Raw genomic sequence first — 20,805 nt, 5'->3', positions numbered from 1 at the left:
GAGGGGGTTAATGTATTGTCACTGCTGGTCACTCATCTATTAGTGACCGACCAGTGGCAGGTAATTAAACCCTTTGTGCTGCATTAGTGCAACCAGTGTTAATTAACACTGATACTGGTTGCACTAATGCAGCACAAAGGGGTTAATTACCTGCCTGGTCGGTCACTAATAGATGAGTGACCAGCAGTGACAATACATTAACCCCCTCATGCTGCATAATACTAATATCATTGGTAAGCTGCCTCAGCTCCCCCCCCATCTCCCCCCACTCCCACTGCCTCAGCGTCCTCCTCCTCGGGTGTCCTGCATTCAAAAGTCCCGCCTCTGGCCGGTGGCACCGCCTCTCAATGACGTCCCTACTACGATCTGTGCATTATGAATGGACATACCAGGCGGGGGGGCGGGGCGAGCGGCCGCTATAGATAGAACTATGTGATTCTTCCCTGGCCGCTCAGCACGTCTGTGTGAATGAGAACAGAACTGAGCTGACACCGGGGGCGGGGGGGGGGGGGGGCGGGTGGAGCGGCCGCTATTAGCTGTGACTATGTGAGAGCTTCTCTTCCTTGTCAGCGGAGATACATGCCTGTCAGTGAAGAGAAGCTCTCACATAGTCACAGCTAATAGCGGCCGCTCCGCCCGCCTCCGGTGTCAGCTCAGTTCTGTTCTCATTCACACATAGACGTGCTGAGCTGACAGGAAGGATCACATTAGTTCTCTCTATAGCGGCCGCTCACCCGCCCCCCGAGCTGGTATGTCCATTCATAATGCACAGATTGTAGTAGGGACGTCACTGAGAGGCGGGACTTTTAAAACCTGCGCTGCGCCCTCCTCCTTCCCCACGGCGGCCATATTTTATTTTCGGCACTGTTAACCCATTATCGGCCGAAATGAGAGAGGCTCATTTTCGGCCGATAATTTCGTTGGCCGAAATTTCGGTGCATCCCAAATAAATATATATATATATATATATATATATATATATATATATATATATATATATATATATATATATATATATATATATATATATATATATATATATATATGTATATATATATATATATATATATATATGTGTGTATATATGTATATGTATGTATGTATATACACACACACACACACACACACACACACACACACACACACAGTGTGTGTATATATGATATGCAGGTGGGAAATGTAAAATGTGCTAGCTGCTGAATTCTTGGTTAGAGAAACAAGGATGAGGATGACAGATGTTTTTAGAGTATGTTGTACAGTAGGGTCCTAGTGACCTAACAGGAAGTTAAGGAAAAGCTCCCAACAGAGGTCAGAAATAAAACTTGAAAGTGGTTCTAATCTTTCCCAACATTCCAAAAAATTGGCTGCCTTAAATGTACTTTGCACCTGAGCCCTTAAAACGTAGAAGTGTGTATAAAAGGACTATGTAGGAGTTGTGGTTGGCTGATCACTGGGGCTAATTATGAGCAGTGAGGGTCTAAGATTTTTTATTTTTTTTGTCTGCTTGACCCCATGTCTTGTAGTGGCATCACAGGGCTGGAAATGAAGGTAAATCTTTCCACAGTCGGATATATAATCTGGAGTTTGGGCTTTCATTATGGGATATGTTTTTTTTTTTTTTTAAACAGGAGACAGTACAGGTGTATAAAACAGACTGTCAGTGAATGTGTGCTCGTGTTTATTTGTATTTAATGGTAATTCTCTTTTCAGACGCTTTGACTGTGTTATAACTCGTCTGTACACTGGCATCCAGTGCTATTCATGTGGGATGAGGTTTACAAAGTCCCAAACCGATGTATATGCTGACCATTTAGATTGGCATTACCGGCAAAACAGGACAGAAAAAGATGTGAGCAGGAAAATAACACACAGGCGATGGTACTACAGCTTAATGGTAAGATATAATCTGACTTTGATAGCTTTTGTAGTGATTTTTTTTTTTTTTTTGTTTTAAACCTTTTTAGGCCTCGGGATTATTTAAGCTAGAGTTTGGTCAGGAGTTAAAAGTGATTCAAAGCAGGACTAAACCCTCCTATTTGCTGAGGATGGTGCCATCGTCACCTCTATTTAGCTGTGCAGTTGCCTTGATGCTGTACATGTGATCAGCTGTGAAGCTTTTGAAGGTCTTGAGGGCTGACAGTTATCGTCAAAGACTTGCCTTGAATGTAGCATGAACTAGTAGGCTAAATGAAAACATTGGCACATTTTAAGGATTGAATAACCTTTTATTGAATCTTTCTAACTTGAGAATTCATTTAGGAAAAATGCTAAATTGGTGGGTTTAATTCTCTTTAACCACTTCATCTCCCTAAGACGTACCCTTACGTCCTCAGGTTGAAGTAATTTTAACCAGGATGCAGGTGTCGCCCCAGTATAAAAATTCAGCTGGCTTTCATGTAAATGTGACTCAAAGGGCTATACAGCCACCTGTTCACTTCTACAGGGTGTGGAAGGGGCCCCCCTCCTGCTACTGCCTTTCTTCAGCTCTCCCAGGGGAGCCCGGTACCCCCACCACTCGGTGTCATTTTGCTGAGAGAGGAGGAAGGTACATCATTCTGTACCCACCTCTCCTCCTGTGATTTAAGAAACTGAAAGCAACAACGATTTCATCACTTTGATATTTGCAAGCCATTTTACTGGCTTGTAAAGCATCTGATCAAACACATTTTTGATTTGATCAAATGCTTTCATGGCAGAGGAGAGAGCTGGGGTCTGTTAGTCGCCTTTGAAGAATATTAGAAACCCTTTTTTGTTGCTGTTCCTTGAGCATACATAATTTTAAGACATGACATGTTGGGTATCTATTTACTCCTGTATTTTACCACGAAGTGGGTATTTTGCATGGGCTAAAAATTAGAGCATTTGCGTTTCAAAAATGGATTTGTAACTATCGTACAACCTTAAGAATTGCCACAATCGCCATTTTATTCAGGATCTCTGCTTTCAAAAACATGTTTGGGGGTTTTAAGTCCTTTTTCTAGGAAAGAAATGCTAATTTTTAACATGTATGTGAGAAGTGCCAGCATTGGCCTGGGGGTAAAGTGGTTAAGCCAGTAAGAACAGGACTAATATTGGCTAGAATGGACTTGATAAAAGTGTGACTTTCCCATTTTATGTTACTTTTCTAGGATTGGATAGAGTTTGAGGAAATTGCAGATCTGGAGGAAAGAGCTAAAAGCCAGTTTTTTGAAAAAGTTCATGAGGAAGTGATATTAAAAACTCAGGAAGCTGCTAAGGAGAAAGAATTTCAGAGCGTGCCGGCTGGTCCTGCAGGAGCTGACGAGGTAACATTGCTGGGATGTGATGGTAGATGTGTTTTTTTTTTTTTTATATATATATATATATATATATATATATATATATATATATATATATCTCATGTTATTCACTCTGGAACTGTATCTGGTTTCTCTGTGAAGGGTTCTTTAGGGCCTACCACCAATTTTTTGTTGCAGCCCTCTGCCACTGGGGATAACAGGATGCCGTCCTGGTACTGTGTTCAGGTATTGGGGTATGTACGTTCTGTTAACGCTAACTGTTTTATGTTCTTTGTCCTTTAGATTTGTGACATCTGCCAGGAGCAATTTGAACAGTATTGGGATGAGGAAGAGGAGGAGTGGCATCTGAAAAATGCTATGCGTGTTAATGATGACAAGGTATGCCATAATCCAAAGGCCACCGTTGAGTCCTTTAGACTTTTGGTTTTAACACACTGAAAATCAGATCTCATTGTGGATCATGCTGCTTTTTATAACTATATTATCAGAATGATGTAGGCAAAAGGTAAAGCTGGGTATTTTTGTACAGGTTTTTTTTTTTTGTTCAACCAGTAGTTTGAAGGAATTGAAAAACTGACAGATTCCCATATCAATACAAGTGGTGATGATGCAGGGATCGCTTCCACTGCTCTTTTGTATTCGGATGGGGAATAAACATATCGGTGCTTGCAGTCTTTGACCCAGAAGATCAGGTGACAGTGGAAGTGCCCTCCCATAAAGGGAAATGCTGACATTGCAGTGCTATTCATTGAATCATAAATGTGTTATATAAAGCGCTGCGCAAACTGTTGGCGCTATATAAATCCTGTATAATAATATATATATATATATATGCGCGCTGTGCATAATATGAAGCCCAAATTTGGCATTTTTCACTGGTGGTTTACCTCTGCTTTAAAGACCATGGGTAGATTACGCTAGACCACAGCTGTCGAACACAAGGCCCCGGGGCCGAATGTGGTCCTCTGACTCAGGGCTTTTTCTCAGCTGGAATGTGGTGGAACATTCTTCCTCTGGCTCTCGCCCTCCAATCCCTGCTCACCACTGTCTATTCAGTTTCAGTCGAAAGGATTGCATGAGGACTCGAGAGCATACAATGCGATTAGAGGAGAAGCGTTTTAACCTTCAGGCAACGCAGGGGGTTCTTTACTGTTAGGGCTACAAGATTGTGGAATTCTCTACCACAAGAGGTGGTTTCTGCGGGTAGTATGGTGGCTTTCAAAAGACTCTTGGACATACATCTCAAGGATCAGAACATTCAGGGGTATGTGAGTGGATTACGGCCACACACACCTACACAGGTTAAACTGGGTGGACTATTGTCTTTATTCAACCTCCTCTACTATGCAACTGTCACTTGTAAACAAAAGGCCTTCTGTGTTTACAAGGATAGCTTTCCTCGGTGGCTCACAGATCCCTGTCTGCCCTACACTCAGTGAGGACAAGGGAGGTGCAGTGAGGGATGGGGCATCACCTGGTAAGCTGCACTGTGACCCCCCATCTGTGCCCAGGTACAGAGATGCCTACAAGTGAGGGGAGGAGCCACCTACACTACTGGGAGATACTTGGGCTGGGGTAGGTGAGATCTTTGGGTGGGGGGGTGAGGGCTGTGAAGGGTGATGTGTGCACAGGTGGGGTAGGAGTGGTGCAGAGGTCAGAGCCGAGGAGAGTTGGAAGTGAGAAGATGTGAACTACCAGTGAGAGCTAAACCTTGCGCACTCCTATTTTTTACTCAACCCAGCATTGCACTCCTGAACTCTGAACATAACGCACCCCTGCTATTTTATTGCCCTTTTAAGATCGCCCCAGATTGGCACTGTTCAATGCGGTTTCACTGGGGGAGGGGGTTCAAGGTTGAGTTCTTGAAGTTGTTCTCTGAGAAAACAAGCCCTTTGAGGGAAACCATAATGCTGATATGGGCCGTGATGAAATTGAGTTTGATACACCTGCTCAAGACTTTTTTTTTTTTTTTGATCCGAACACAATGGAAATCAGATCCTTTTTATGGATTGCACTAGTTTCTAAACGGATCCCAATGCTATAGCGAGGAAGGGTTAGGCTGGCCATGCATGTTCGATTGTCTGTTATATTTACCACAAACATAATGAGGTCAAAACTAAACCCTTTCACTTGTATCCAATTAGACAGGCCTTTGTACTACATAGTTAAAGGTAAATTGTATAATGTATGGACCAGCTATGGACACTGAACGTTTTTACAGCGGCTGTTTTTGGCGTCAGACGTTTTTTTTTTTTTTTTTTTTTTTGCAGCCAGTAAACTCCCCAGCATGTTATCCTAGTTGTCCATGCACACACAGGCTGTTAGCAGTTTTTAATTAGTAAAGCAAATCTCCTGCGCTCAAGTAGAATCTGACGGAGTAGAGAGAGGTGCACTTCAAACTCAGGTGTTTAAAAAAAGCTACCGATCTTGCTGCCCCCTCAGGATCAAGGGTATCCAGAGCCAACTGGGAGAAAAGACAGAAAGGAGGGCGCACCGACCTAGTGCATTACCATTAAAACCATTTATTAAAAAGTGTACAGAATACTCACAAAACTGGTGGGCATTTTTCTCCCTCTGAGGAAGGGGGTTCACCCCTGAAACGCGTCAGCCCAGCCATAGCAGCCCCATGCGACCATCTGCATGCCTATTTGCTACATTTGGGACCTTGGCTACCTTGGAGATTGTACATGCTATGTTGTGTGCATTATCACACAAGTTTTGTGAGTATTCTGTACACTTTTTTAATATTTTAATGGTTATGGTAATGCACTAGATCAGTGCGCCCTCCTTTATTTTTTTTCTTTTCTCCCTGTTAGCAGTTTTTGGCAAAACTCCAGAACTAGTGGGTTTTAGGAGGCATTTTTCAGCAGTAAAAACATTTGAACTCCGATTAAAAGCTGAAAAAACGTGGCAGTTGTGCATTTGAGGTTGTTTAAATCAGTAATTTGTGCTAGAAAACTATTTTAACTTGTAAATAAAGTGCCAGAAAAAGCTGGGATTAAAGTGGTTAAACCAGAGCTGCACTCGAATGGAAACAGCGGAGTTTGACAAGAACTCCGATCAACATGAGACACAGATCTTCTTGCAGCACTAATCTGTTGGAACACAGATTGCTGAGCCATGTGAATTTGCACATCAGGTGGTATTGACTTCACTCTTGAGTTGCCGATCTGTCTTTTGCATGGAGGAGGAAGGGAGTTTCTGCTATTTTTCTGTGCAATAGGCTGCATGTTTTGATTACGCTGACAAAGATGAAGAAAAAATTGCTAAGGACCTCACAATAGCAAGCAAATATGGTAAGGGAAAATATCAAACTTGCCATCAGCCAATGTTTATCAAGTGTGTTTGTTTTAAATACAGCCCTCTCCCCTTCATTATGTGGATATAGATTTGCTAAGGCATGTTGACTAAGTTCTCCTGACGGTTCATTAAAGACTATGCTAGTACCCACTGCAAAGTGCATTTTCAGTTTTATTCATTGGTTTTAGGATATAAACTAGGCAACAAATCTCAGGACATGTATGCCACCTCCTGGATTGCTGCCTGTTACTATTTACTTGTTTTTTTTGAGTGCCACAAATGCAGCTTTTGCTATTTTCTTCAATAAGAGACTTGCAACTCTCCTACACAGCAGTTGCCTCTCCTTGTCCAATTAGAATACTTTATATTGTGTGACTGGACCAGGGAACAAAGGGGCACAGACAGTGCATGCAGCTTGTGTGTAAAGAACAGCAGATTTATTTTTTTCCTGTAATACGAAATGGTTTTGACTCTTTCCTCTGTTTTGCAGATTTATCACCCTTCCTGTTATGAAGATTATAAAAATGTAAGTGTTTAGTGATGTCTGAAATTAGATTGTAAGCTTTCACAAGCGGGGCATGCTTACCCCCTTCTCTACAATTGTTTAGTTATACTACTGTCTCCCTTTATAACCCCTTCTCTTCAATTGTTTAGTTACACTACTGTCCCCCTGTAAATTTTAAAGTGCTATGCAGGTTGTTGTATATTTCTTCCTATATTTGGGTTCCAGTTAGTGCAGTTCTACTGATAGCAGAACTCCTTTCTGCTGGGCCTCTAAAATGACAGAGCGGCGATCGGTGGTACGGTGTGCCACTCTTCACTCACCGCATCTCCGATCCCAGTAAAGAGCCTATGATGTACAGCTGGTCACATAGTAAATAGGAAGTGCTGTTGATTGGCTTTCCTCAGCTCACGCTAGACAGGCGTGAGTAGAGGAGAGCCGATCGGCGGCTTTCTGGACGGGTCGGGGGTCTGTTCATTTCTAATGTACAGCAAGTTAAATAGTCAGTAGGCGGTGTCATATGTTAGTACGTCATAAGCATAATATTAGCATAATACTGATTTGCAGCTTTCTGATTAGTCATGTCCATTATAAGGTAGTCCCCTTTGAGTTTATGAATGTTATCTTCTCTTGAAGGCTCTGTGCCAAAAGCGCCATCTTTCTCAAACGTTCCATTGACGGTGGAAGGGGGTATCTAGTAACGGCCTGGTAATCAGAGCATTGATTACCAGTGCAGACCCATGGGGGATGCCACCAGGGATTGCCCACCCATGCCACCAGGGATGCTAGTCGGTGCTCAGGGATCCTGCCAGTGCCCTCATCAGTACCACCCACCATTGCCATCTATCAGCAGAGATGTATAGCATCTAAGTAGAACTACTTCACTACTGTACTTAAGTACTGAAAGGCGGTATCTGTACTTTCCTAGAGTAGAATTTGTTTCTCCTACTTCCACTTTTACTTCACTACATTTTTTCGATTTCAATACTTCTACTCCGATATTTTTTTTGTGCTGCATAGTTACTCGTTACAATTATAAAAATGACCACTGCCAGAACAGTAGATGGCAGGTTTCATGAAGTTCAAAAAAATGTGTATGTCATGTGTACTTTTGACTTCTTTCTTTAATAACTACATAACACAGTACTTGTACTTTTACTTTCAGTACTTGAGTAGCAAAAATTTAAAAAACTACTTGCAATACAAGTACAAAAAATGTTGAATACTTTAGTACTTCTACTCAAGTCACTTTTTGATCGAGCACTTGTACTTTTAGTCAAGTATGAGTTTCCAGTACTTTATACAACTCGGTCAGTGCCGCCCACCAGTGCTGCACATCAGTGCCCTATCAGTGCCTCCTCATCAGCACAGGAAAAAACGTATTTATTTACAAAATTTTATAACGTACACATTTTTTTTTTCTCAAACTTTTTGGTCTTTTAGCAAAAAAAAAAACCCTGCGGTGGTCAAATACCACCAAAAGAAAGCTATTTGTGGGGGGAAAAAATGACATAAAATTGGTTTAGGTATAGTGTTGCATGACCGCGCAATTGTCATTCAAATTGTAACAGCGCTAAGAGCTGAAAATTGGCCTAAGCAGGAAGGGGGTGAAAGTGCCCGGTATTGAAGTGGTTAAAGGTGTCCTCTACGGGTAGCTAAATACTGAAGCTGTTCAAAGGCAGTGCACTAATGTGGAAATATTGCCCTGTGTGTATGATGCCATGAAATGCACACTCCCTGCTATGCAAAGGAGGTATCGTAAGACCGCTCTGCAATCACATGACTGCCACACAACTGTAAATGTACAAGACACTGGTTAAAATTTCATGTGATTATGGTAAACCATGAATGTGTCCCATATAACTTGTATTGTGTGTTTACATATGCTTGAAATACTGCAGCTGTGTGAGATTACTTTTTTTTTTTTCCTCAGACTTCTTCCTTTTTGGAATCCACACCTTCTCCAAGTAAAGCACTCCTGGAAAATCCACTGAGTGCCATGCTAAGTTTGGTTAAGGAGGAAGCGACCAACACTACCGACATTGCACCTAAGGTGAAGGAAGAGCCTACAGATGACAGACCCTCTAGTAAGGGCGAGATCATACCTCTGTTGACGGAGATCAAACTGGAACCCACCGATCCAGAGTAGAAGCTGCTGCCATAAGACTTTTCTGTTGTAGTTTAGATCATTTCTACTAAATGTGAACTGGGGGCGGGGCCTCTGGTTCTTTTTGTTACTGAATACATTTTTGTATTTGTATTTCCACATGCAGACACAGTTTCATGTGTAATTTTGATGGATGTGCGCAGATAGACCTTGTACAATAAGATGTTGTATAAAAAAGAATTTCCACATGGCTGTAAATTATAAATAAAAATATTTTTGCTATACCTGGAGTGTGAGGTTTCTGCACACCATACAGAGGTTTGAGAATAAAGTGCTTTACTTTCTGTGGTTGACCTGTATCTTTCTGGAAACATTTTTTTTGAGTTTAACAAAGCTGATTCTGTCATTGGGTTTTCCTATATTACATATTGGACTAATAACTGGTTTACAGTTTTCTTAATACAGTTTATAAACAAATTCACTAATAAGATCCAGGTAAATGACTAAAAATGGAAGTGATTGTGCCCAGGACAAAGCACATCAATACTCGGAGGAGACGTTTAAGTTAAACACAACCTGTACATATATATTTAAAAAAAACTTCTACTTTCAAGGATCTGGATGAATGACAGAATTTTTTTTTTTCCTATTTTTGTTTTTTTTTTTTTTCTTTCAGTGTTCTACTTTAAATTGCATTAGATGCAAAGTATAAAGCTGTGTTAAGGTTAATAAAAAAATAAAACCCATTGAACCGAACTATGCTTGTATTTTGTTTTATTTTTTGTGGAGATTGGAGTTGCTGTTGTGAGGAGCTTTGTAATTCAACCCCCGGGTACCAGCCCCTGTTGACCTTTTAGGGCAGGGATTCTCAAACTTTGGCCCTCCGGGTGTTGCAAAACTACACATCCCATGAGGCATTGTAAAACTGACATGACTAGGCATGATGGGAATTGTAGTTCTTGAACAATTGGAGGGCCGTAGTTTGAAGACCCCTGCTTTTTAGGGCAATAGTTCTCAACTCCTATCCTCAGGCCAGCTTTTCAGTATTACCTTGGGGAGATGCAGACTAGAATACTGCAGTCACTGAGCAGGAAATTATATGACCTGTGATGTATTTTGGTTATTTTGCGAACTTGGCCTGTGGGTTTTGAGGACGCGTTGAGAACCCATGCTTTAGGGCTCTTTCACACAGGCAGATCTGCCTGCTCAGCGCAGGACCCATTCGCTTATCCTCGCTGAGCAGGTGGATGACAGTTTGTTTACTCTGCTTATGCAGAGCGGACACACACAGCCTGCTTCTCTATGGTGGTCAAATGTAAACGGCTGTTTACACCCAGTCCACCACAGATGAGTAATGGATCCCTTATCTGTTTTTTTTGTGGATAGGATCAGATGTTGGCAGGTGTAAACTGACATGTCTGTTTACATCTGCTGCCAAAAACTGACCGGTGGACCCGATGGGTTCATCTGTGTGCAGGCCTGCCATCAGGGGGGTACAGCCAGTACTCCTGTATGGGGCCCCGGCACATGGGGGGGGGGGGCGGACAGCAGGAAGATCGGTAGGATGACAGCATACCTCCCAACCTGGGCAGGACTGTCCCGCTGTACAGAGGCTTTGTCCGGCATAATTCTGGTGATAAAGGTTACCTTCTAGCTCAGAAGGACCTGCAGCAGTGGAAACATTTAGAACAGCCAGGGATTGGCTAACAAACCAGCTGGGTGTGCACTATGCAGCTACAATGAGACTGCACCTGTCAAATTCATGCTGTAATGGGAGGGACTGCTACTCAGACCCACCCCCTGTGTCGAGCAACACGTGCATAGGGAAGAAGGAAGATATGGCAGCCAGCAACAGAAAGGTATTTTAAAAAGGTAATCATGTGGAAGATGGGGGACCTTTGGGGAAGATAAGGGCAGAGGAGAGACGTGCGTGTGTGTTGCAGAGGTTGTAGCAGCTGGGAAGAGGTGCAGTACAGAGGCATTTACGTACATTCGCTACTATGTACAGCTTGGTATGGCACTACTCCCGATTTTTAACATTGTCCTCAATGGAGAATCTTGTGGCACTTTTCCACTGCATGGAACCGAACGGTTCGGCTCACTTTTGTGCTTTTCCACTGCTGGTACCGCATTGGAATAGTGTAGGAACGGTTCGGTACGACTCAAAAACAGTACCTACTTGATTGTGGTTCCAAGAGGTACCATATCCCACAATCCTTTGCATGCAGTCACTACTAGCCACTGATTGGTCAGAGAATCCCACCCACCCTGTTATCCCACCCACTTAACTTTAGTACTACTTTAGTGGAAAAGCAAACCGTACCATACCGAACTGTTCCAACACCGTACCATGTGGTACCAGCAGTGGAAAAGCAAACTGGGCCAAGCAGGGCTGAGTAGAGCCGAGCCGAGCCGGTACTTGTAGTGGAAAAGTGCCATTGGTCACCTTGGTATAGCACTACTCCCGATTTTTTAACATTGGCCTCAATGGAGAATCTTGGTTACCTTGGTATAGCACTACTCCCGATTTTTTTTAACATTGGCCTCGATGGAGAATCTTGGTCAACTTGGTATGGCACTGCTCCCTGTCTAACATTTGCATCTATGGGAAATCTTGGTCAGCTTAGTAAGGCACTACTCCCTGTCTAGCACTCTCCTGTACCCTGTGCATAATGCACTCCAGAACCCTGCATTCTGTATCCAGCATTCCCCTGAACATAATTCCTGACCCCTGCACTCTGTACGGGGATGGGGTTGTCAATTTTGGGGGGTTGCGCAGTGAGGGGTGATTGGGAGGGATTTCTGCTAGGAAGAGGGATTGGGGGGGGAGGGGGTGATATCATTTTGATATTTTCAGTGGAAGGGGGGAGGGGCCCTGTCAGGTAGGCTGTATGGGGCCCCAGGATTTCTAGCGGCAGCCCTGCCTGTGTGAAATGGACCTTTAAAAAGGGTTTTGAAAAATGGGCAGAGTTCCTGATGGGACTGCTGATATTGGGCTTCTCTTTAGCGGCTGCATGTATGGGACTGCTGATATTGGGCTTCTCTTTAGCTGCTGCATGTATGGGACTGCTGATATTGGCCTTCTCTTTAGCGGCTGCATGTATGGGACTGCTGATATTGGGCTTCTCTTTAGCGGCTGCATGTATGGGACTGCTGATATTGGGCTTCTCTCTAGCTGCCGCATGTTCGAGAGTTCTGCCCACCAATTTCAATTTAAACCGTATACTGGGAGTTGGTTATCTTATGCAGACATGGACACAGCCCGCTCTGCCCTCAGATCGGATCTGGCCAGACGGAGGAGAACAGATCGCCTCCTTTTTTTGCCAGATCAGAGATATTGGTGGAAATGTCTTTTTTTTTTTTTTTTTTTCTTTTTACATCCAACTGCCCATGGAGAACGAATGAAGGACAAAACGAAGGCTGGATACACACTATACAACTTTTGTTGTTAGATTTCCTTTAGATGAACCTTCAACTATGTAGTGAAAGGGCCTGCCTGATTGCATACAAATTGAAAGTGTTTAGGTTTGACCTTATATGGTTTTGATAAATCTAAAGAAAGTTGTAGTGTGTGTATCCAGCTTAATAAATCCTGTACCGTCCTGTCCTGCCCACACCAACTCTTATAGGACAAGTTCTCCTTCAGGAACATGTTCCTAATGCTGCTGTTTGATTTTGTGCCCCCCCCCCCCCCCTTTACCTGTGACAGCAGTACAGGGAGAAGTTTCTCCATCAGTCCGCCGTCTCCCAATGCTGAGGAAGAGAGGCACAGAAGGGTCAAACAAGGATGCTGTGGAGGTGACCGAGATCCTCCTTATCAACTGATGATGTCATTGGTTGTTAGGATGCCAATGTTCTAGAAAAGTCATAATGGTGCATAATGAATGGCTTTGTGTAACTAAAAAGCAGGTTTCATTCACCACGTGGCTTGTATACAACTTTTGATACATTTTTAGGCATTTTGCCAAGGCAGATCCCCAGGACAACGTCATCTGTGACGAAACACGTCAGATGGCAATGTGCTGACGTCAATGTAGTCTCCTGGAAGGATGGGCAAGATTGTAGGATAGCCAGCCGGCTTTTTAAATATGCGTGAATTAAATTTTTATCGTCTGTCCCCAGAAGACCAATTTTCGTTTAATGTGTATGCAGTACATCCACGAAAAATCGGATACTAAAGATCGCGCATGATCTGAAGTTGCTGACGTCCCGGAAGTCTAGCAACAAACGTCCCAAAGAAAAATCGGACGAGAAATTGTTAACATTATGCACTGTCAACTAAAAACGGTAATGAAGGCTGAGCAAGAAAGACAAAAATCGGACGAGAAATTTCGTGAACATTATGCACTGTCAACTAAAAACGGTAATGAAGGCTGAGCAAGAGAGACAAAAATTGGAGGATATTTCATCCGATTTTCATCAAATGTGTACAAGCCTTTACCTTCTGTCTGGACAGTGCTGATTGGCCCTGTGCTGATCACATGCATCCTCTCAATGGAAAAAAAAAATCTCTAGCAATACACACCAAACTGAGCATGCGCAGAGTGCTCCCAAGGCTCTTTACTATCAGGAGATGGAATGGGGACAGTGGAAGTAGGGGAGGATCAGAAGACAGGATCAAACAGCCTTTTTACACAATGCGCGTATTAACCCCTTAGGTTCCACAGTGAGTATAACAAGCATGCTTTACTCCATATACCGACTGATTTTACTGTTGTAGATTTAGTAACACTTTAAAAAGAACTTTTATCAAATAAGAGGCAATAATATCCACCACAATCTGTGTCAGGAGATGATGCAATGATAACCACTCTTATTGGGAATAAGAGATGCAAAAACTCTCAGGACTGATGTCAGTGGATGCAATAATAACCCCCAGCTTAAAGCCTCATACAGACGATCAGATTATCGGACAAATTTTCTTTCGTTTTTAGTTGCATGCTAGTCTCAGCTGGAAAGTGAAGAGGTTACTTTCATACGAAAATTCTCCTACGACAGAATTCTACTTCAGAAGTGATGCCATGTGTTGGATTGTTTTGAATGTATTCTTTCGTTTCTGAGCATGCTCTTATGATTTTTTTTGGACAAAAACTGTACTAATTAAACGAAAATCAGACGTGTTCACGTAAGATAAAAATTTTATAGCCTGCACATCCAGTTTTTGTCGTACAAAAATCCGTAATTGGCTGTCGAAAGCACCATACTAACAATCCGAACATCGGTAGGTCGTTTTTTTAGAACAAAATTTTACTTCTGATTTTCTTATCGTGTGTACGGGCCTTTAGAGTCGGTAGCAGCAATAATTACTTCTCTTGTGTGTCAGTGGATGCAATAATAATTCCCAGCAATGGTCCCAGTGGCTGTAATAATAACGCTCAGCATTGGTGTCGGTGAATGTAATATTAACCCCCAACAAAACCGTCCTAATACGCCATTCTTGGCTGGATATTGCGCCATCTGACAACGCAGGCTTACTTTCTCTTCTGGGTGCTGGAACAGTTGTCACACTACCAAATGCCAAGTGTGATGGCACACAGTGGTGAAAAAAAAGGTGGGTGGAGGCACCCAGCAAAAGATGCGGGATATTTAAATACTTTAAGTTCCAGACAGGAACAGCTGCAGCCAGAAGGATGGCATCATCATAATATTTGCAGTAAGTGAGTGCACAGTGGGCCCCATCCTCCTTGGGGCCCATGTGCAATGCATACATTAATGGTACACCACTGCCTGGGAGCTTTCGGAAATCATAATTCCTGAATTTCTAGGAGTGGAGGGGGGGGGGGTCTTCTTTCTCATCCTCTATGGTCAGTGTGCCCCCTGCTTGTTCCCACTTAAGTATCCTCATGGTGTGGCGATTGCACAAACCCTGCCACAATGGGGTTTTGCAGCATGTGCATTCCCGCCTGGAGATGTAAATTATTTTTTACCCCCCTGAACGCTGCTCTAGAACTATAACTCTAGTTTTTTTTTTTTTTTTTTTTTTTTATTTATGGCACTGTGCAAAATCTCGGGGCACCTAAAACCTAAAATGTAAAAACACATAAATATTACTTATTAATGGGAACTCTGAGCCTAGGACCGTGCACACAACTGCATTCATAAAAATTAACTTCACATTAGAAGTCCCCCTTCTCCCATCAAAGGTCCCTCCATCACATCAGAGGCCCCTTCACATCAAAGTCCTCCCTGTATATCAGAGGGCCAATATCACATTAGAGGTCCCCCCCAACACATCAGAGGTTTCCCATCATTTCAGAGGTCCCCCACCACATTAAAGTCTCCTCTTCACATCAGAGGCCCCCCATCACATCCGAGGTCTCTCCATCACATCAGAGGCCCCTTCACATCAAAGTCCTCCCTGTATATCAGGGGTCCAATATCACATAAGAGGTCCCCCCCACCAATCACTTTAGAGGTTTCCTATAATTTCGGAGGTCCCCCACCACATTAAAATCTCCTCTTCACATCAGAGGCCCCCCCCCCCATTAAATCCGAGGTCTCTCCATCACATCAGAGGTCCCCTATCACATCAGAGCCTACCTTCACATTAGAATACCCTCTTCACATCAGAGGCCCCCCCCCCTCCCATCACATCCGAGGTCTCTCCATCACATCAGAGGTCCTCTATCACATCAGAGCCTACCTCCTTCACATTAGAGTACCCTCTTCACATCAGAGGCCCCCATCATATCCGAGGGCTCTCCATCACATCAGAGCCCCCCCATCTCATCCAAGGTCTCTCCATCACATCAGAGGTCCCCTATCACATCCATGCCTACCTTCACATTACAGTACCCTCTTCACATCAGAGGCCCCCCCATCACATCCGAGGTCTCTCCATTACATCGGAGGTCCTCTATCACATCCAAGGTCTCTCCATCACATCGGAGGTCCTCTATCACATCCGAGGTCTCTCCATCACATCAGAGGTTCCCTATCACATCAGAGCCTACCTTCACATTACAGTACCCTCTTCACATCAGAGGCTCCCCCATCACATCAGAGGTCCCCTATCACCTCAGAGCCTACCTTCACATTACAGTACCCTCTTCACATCAGAGGCTCCCCCATCACATCAGAGGTCCCCTATCACCTCAGAGCCTACCTTCACATTACAGTACCCTCTTCACATCAGAGGCTCCCCATCACATCAGAGGTCCCCTATCACATCAGAGCCTACCTTCACATTACAGTACCCTCTTCACATCAGAGGCTCCCCCATCACATCAGAGGTCCCCTATCACATCAGAGCCTACCTTCACATTAGAGTACCCTGTTCACATCAGAGGCCCCCATCACATTATTTCAAGGGTCCCCAACCACATCAGAGCCCCTCTTCACATTAGAGCCCAATCAGAAGTTCCCTCCATCATATCAGAGTCCTCCCTTAAAATCAGAGGTCCTCTTTCACCCCTGGGGTTCCCCCATCACGTCAGAGGTCCTCCTATCACATCAGAGACCCCCCCTCAACACAAGCGTTTTTCCCATCACGTCAGAGTCCCCCCCCCCCCCATCATATTTAAGTTTTCTCTTTACATCAGGGGGCCCCCCATCACAAAAAGTCCCTCCATCACATTAGAGTCCACCCTCTATATCAGAGGTCCCATATCAAGTCATAGGTCCCCCCATCGGGTCAGAAGGTTACACCGTCATATCAAAGGTCCCCTCATCATGTCAGAGGTTCCCCGATCACATCAGGGTGCCCTAATCATGCCAGAGGTCCCCCGTCACATCAGAACCTTCTTCATATAGGAGTCCCCTCATTGTGTCAGAGGTTCCCCTATCACATCAGAGGCCCCCACTACATCAGAGCCACCCCTTCACAACAGAGAGCCCTTATCCCTTCATCACATCAGAGGCCCCTTCACATCAAAGTCCTCCCTGTATATCAGAGGTCCAATATTGCGCAAGAGGTCCCCCCATCACATCAGAGGTCTCCCCATCATATCAGAGGTCTCCCCATCTCATCAGAGGTCTCCCCATCTCATCAGAGGTCTCCCATCATTTCAGAGGTCCCCCATCACATTAGAGGTCTCCCCATCTCATCAGAGGTCTCCCCATCTCATCAGAGGTCTCCCATCATTTCAGAGGTCTCCCATCATTTCAGAGGTCCCCCATCACATTAGAGGTCTCCCCATCTCATCAGAGGTCCCCCATCACATTAGAGCCTCCCTTAACATCACAGTCCCCTCTTCACTTCAAGGGCTTTGATTATCCATCATGTCAGAGGCCCCTCATCACATCAGGGGCCCCCCTATATATGAGGGCCCAATCATCACATCAGAGGTCCACCCTGTACATTGGAGTCCCCTCTTCACATCAAAGGTTCCCCCAGCACATCAGAGCCTTCTTCGTATCAGAGTTCCCTCATTATGTCAGAAGTTTCCCTATCACATCAGAGCCCCCCTTCACAACAAAGACCCGCTGCACGTCAGAGAGTCCTCATTACATCAGAGGTACCTCCATCACACTAGTGGTCCCCCATCACGTCAGATCCTCCATTTACATCAGAGTCCCCTCTTTAGTTTAAAGGCCAAGATCATCCATCATGTCAGAAGTCCTCATCACATCTTCACATCAGAAACCCCTGCACGTTGGAGGCCCCTCCATCACATCAAAGTCTTTCCAACACATCAGAGTTTAGGTCCCCAGCACTTTAGAAATTCCCCCACCACATCAGAACCCCCCCTTCACATTGGAGACCCCTCTTTACATCATAAGCCCCCTTCACGTCAGAGCCCCCCCATCACATCAGAGGTCCCGCCTTCCTATCAGAGTACACCCTTGAAACCAGAGGTCCCCTATCACATTTGGGATTCCCCCATCATGTCAGAGGTCCCCCTATCACATCAGAGCTCCCATTTATATCAGAGGCACCCCATCACTTTAGAGTCTCCTCTTCACATCAGAGGCTTACTTCATGTCAGAGGCTGCCCATCAAATCAGAGTTCCCCACATCACATTAGAGTTTCCTCTTCACATCAGAGCCCCCCCTGTATATCAGAGGTCCCATATCACGTCAGAGGTCCTCCCATCAGTATAGAGGTTCTACCATCATTTCAGAGGTCCCCCTAGCACATCAGAGGTTCCTTCATCACATCAGAGTGCCTTAATCATGTCAGAGGTCCCCTCATCACGTTGAAGGTTCCCCCATCACATGAGAGGTCCCCCCCATAAAATCAGAGCCCCCCTTCACATTACAGTCCACCCTTCACATCTGAAGCCCCCTTCATGTCAGCAAGCCCCTATCACATCAGAGGTCCCTCCATCACATCAGAGGTCCCCTACAGCATCAGGTGTCCCCCCATCACATCAGAGGTTCTCCCATCATGTCAGAAGTCCCCCCTTCACATCAGAGGTCCCATTCACATCAGAGTTCCCCCATTACATCAGAGGTCCCTCCATCATATCAGAGGTCCCCTACAGCATCAGGTGTCTTCCCATCATGTCAGAGGTTCTCCCATCATGTCAGATGTCCTCCCTTCACATCAAAGGCCCCATTCACATCAGAGTTCCACCATGACATCAGAGGTCCCCCCATCACCTCAGAATTCCCCCTATACATTTGAGTCCCCTTTTCACTTTAGAGCCCCCCTTTACATTAGTTGCCTCTTCACATGAGAGGCCCCCTTCACGTCAAAGAGCATCCATCACATCAGAGGTCTCACCATCATGTCAGAGGTTCCCCCATTTCGTCAGAGGCCCCCATCACATCAGAACACACTTCACATTAGAGCCCCCTCTTCACTTCAAAGGCCCTCATTATTCATTATGTCCAAGGTTCTCTCATCAAACAAGTGGCCCACCTATACATAAAAGCTCCCATCAAATCAGAGTACCACCTTGACAGAGTCCTCCCATCACATCACAGTCTTTCCTCCATCATAGAATCCCCCATCACACATGTCCCCCCATTGGAGATCCACCCCAATCACAGAGACCCCCCAGTCTCACAGTCCCCTTTTCACATCAGGGCTTTAATGTTTGGCTCCAGCAGTGAGGCAGAGGGCGGGAGGAGGGGGCTTCTTTCCTCTCCTGAATGCTAAGGAGGACCCTGCATGCATGCTGTGTTCCCTGGATCAGTGCTGTGTACCGGCACAGTACAGGCAAGACGCTAACACCATAGCAATGAAAGTAACCTGGCTCTAGAGTTTCATTGATTGTAAGGGTGCCGGCGGCTGGCCCACCGGGGGACAGCACAATAGCACTTTATGAGGCTGATCCAGGACAAACCAGGTCCTGCAACCCCGAAGAACCCAGACAGCGCCCTGCATGAGAAACCCCGCTGTAGAACACATTGGCTGTAACAGGGTTGCATACACCTGTGACAGTGCCCCTGTGCACCAATCTTAATTGCACCCATACATCTACACAACACACACATACACTCACCGGCCACTTTATTAGGTGCACCTTGCTGGCAGAGATGTATAGTAACTAAGTAGAACTACTTCACTACTGTACTTAAGTACGGAAAGGCGGTATCTGTACTTTCCTGGAGTAGAATTTTTTTCTCCTACTTCCACTTTTACTTCACTACATTTTTTCAATGATTTCAATACTTCTACTCCGATATTTTTTCTTTGTGCTGCATAGTTACTCGTTACAATTATAAAAATTACCACTGCCAGAACAGTAGATGGCAGGTTTCATGAAGCTCAAAATATGTGTATAATCAGCGCATACGAAAATAAATGCTACTGTATGTATAAATAAAAGCTGCATTTGAAATAATAAAAAACAATATGATGTTCAAACTTTTGACTTCTTTCTTTAACCACTTGGCCACTGCTCACATTGCTGCTACTGCAGCAATGTGGCTCGATACCGTCCACCGCCGGAGGCTCGCTCCCGCTCTGTTCAGTCACAACGGGAGTCGGGCCAGGGGAGGAGCGGCGGCGATCGCTGCCGCTCTTCCCCGATCGTCGGGGAATCGTGTGTGGAGATCCGCCCGCTTGTGTAAACAAAGCGGGCGGATCTCCTAAGTGACAGACAGGGTCAGATTGCAGGGTTCAGCATAGCTGAACATGCGATCTGTCCCTGTGTCACTCAGTCACCTCCCCCCACACACCTTAGTAAGCACCAGGCATACATTAACCCCTCCCTCTCCAATACAGTTAACCCCTTCCCTGCCAGTGTCATTTTTACAGTAACAGTGCATATGTATAGCACTGATTACTGCAGTAATGTCACTGGTACCTCCAAAAGTGTCAAAAATGTCAGTCAAGGGTCCGATCTGTCCGCCGCAATGTCACAGTCCCGCAAAAAAAATCGCAAATCACCGCCATTACTCTTTAAAAAAAAAAAACACCAAAAATGACAAAAATCTTTCCCTTAGTTAGTAAACGAAATAACTTTTGCGCAAACCAATCAAAATACGTTTACCATGATTTTTTTTACCAAAAATATGTAGCAGAAAACAAATTGGCCAAAAATTAAAAAAAAAATTAGATTTTTACATTTTTTGGGGGGGAATTTCATATAAAAAAATGTTAAAAATATTGTTATTTTTTCAAAATAAACGCTCTTTTTTTGTTTATAGCGCAAAAAGTAAAAATCGCACAGGTGATCAAATACCACCAAAAGAAAGCTCTATTTGTGGGAAAAATTTTGTTTGG

General features: G+C 44.4%; 1 protein-coding gene across 1 annotated transcript in view; it reads left to right on the top strand.

The window, feature by feature from the left end:
- The window catches only part of PCF11 (PCF11 cleavage and polyadenylation factor subunit), a 51,750-nt gene extending 42,279 nt beyond the window's left edge, over positions 1–9,471 (top strand). Inside the window, exons 12-16 of the mRNA XM_082245236.1 lie at positions 1,711–1,894; positions 3,129–3,284; positions 3,561–3,656; positions 7,069–7,104; positions 9,014–9,471. Of these exons, the coding sequence (XP_082101362.1) occupies positions 1,711–1,894; positions 3,129–3,284; positions 3,561–3,656; positions 7,069–7,104; positions 9,014–9,229 (688 nt within the window). The 3' untranslated portion in view covers positions 9,230–9,471. The remainder of the gene's footprint in view (positions 1–1,710; positions 1,895–3,128; positions 3,285–3,560; positions 3,657–7,068; positions 7,105–9,013) is intronic.
- Positions 9,472–20,805: the final 11,334 nt, after the last annotated feature.

The sequence above is a fragment of the Pelophylax lessonae genome, assembly GCF_965119305.1.
Source record: "Pelophylax lessonae genome assembly, chromosome: 2".
NCBI classification, from domain to species: domain Eukaryota; kingdom Metazoa; phylum Chordata; class Amphibia; order Anura; family Ranidae; genus Pelophylax; species Pelophylax lessonae.
Note: the sequence above shows the minus strand (reverse complement) of the source record. Positions and strands in the feature narration are given on the sequence as shown.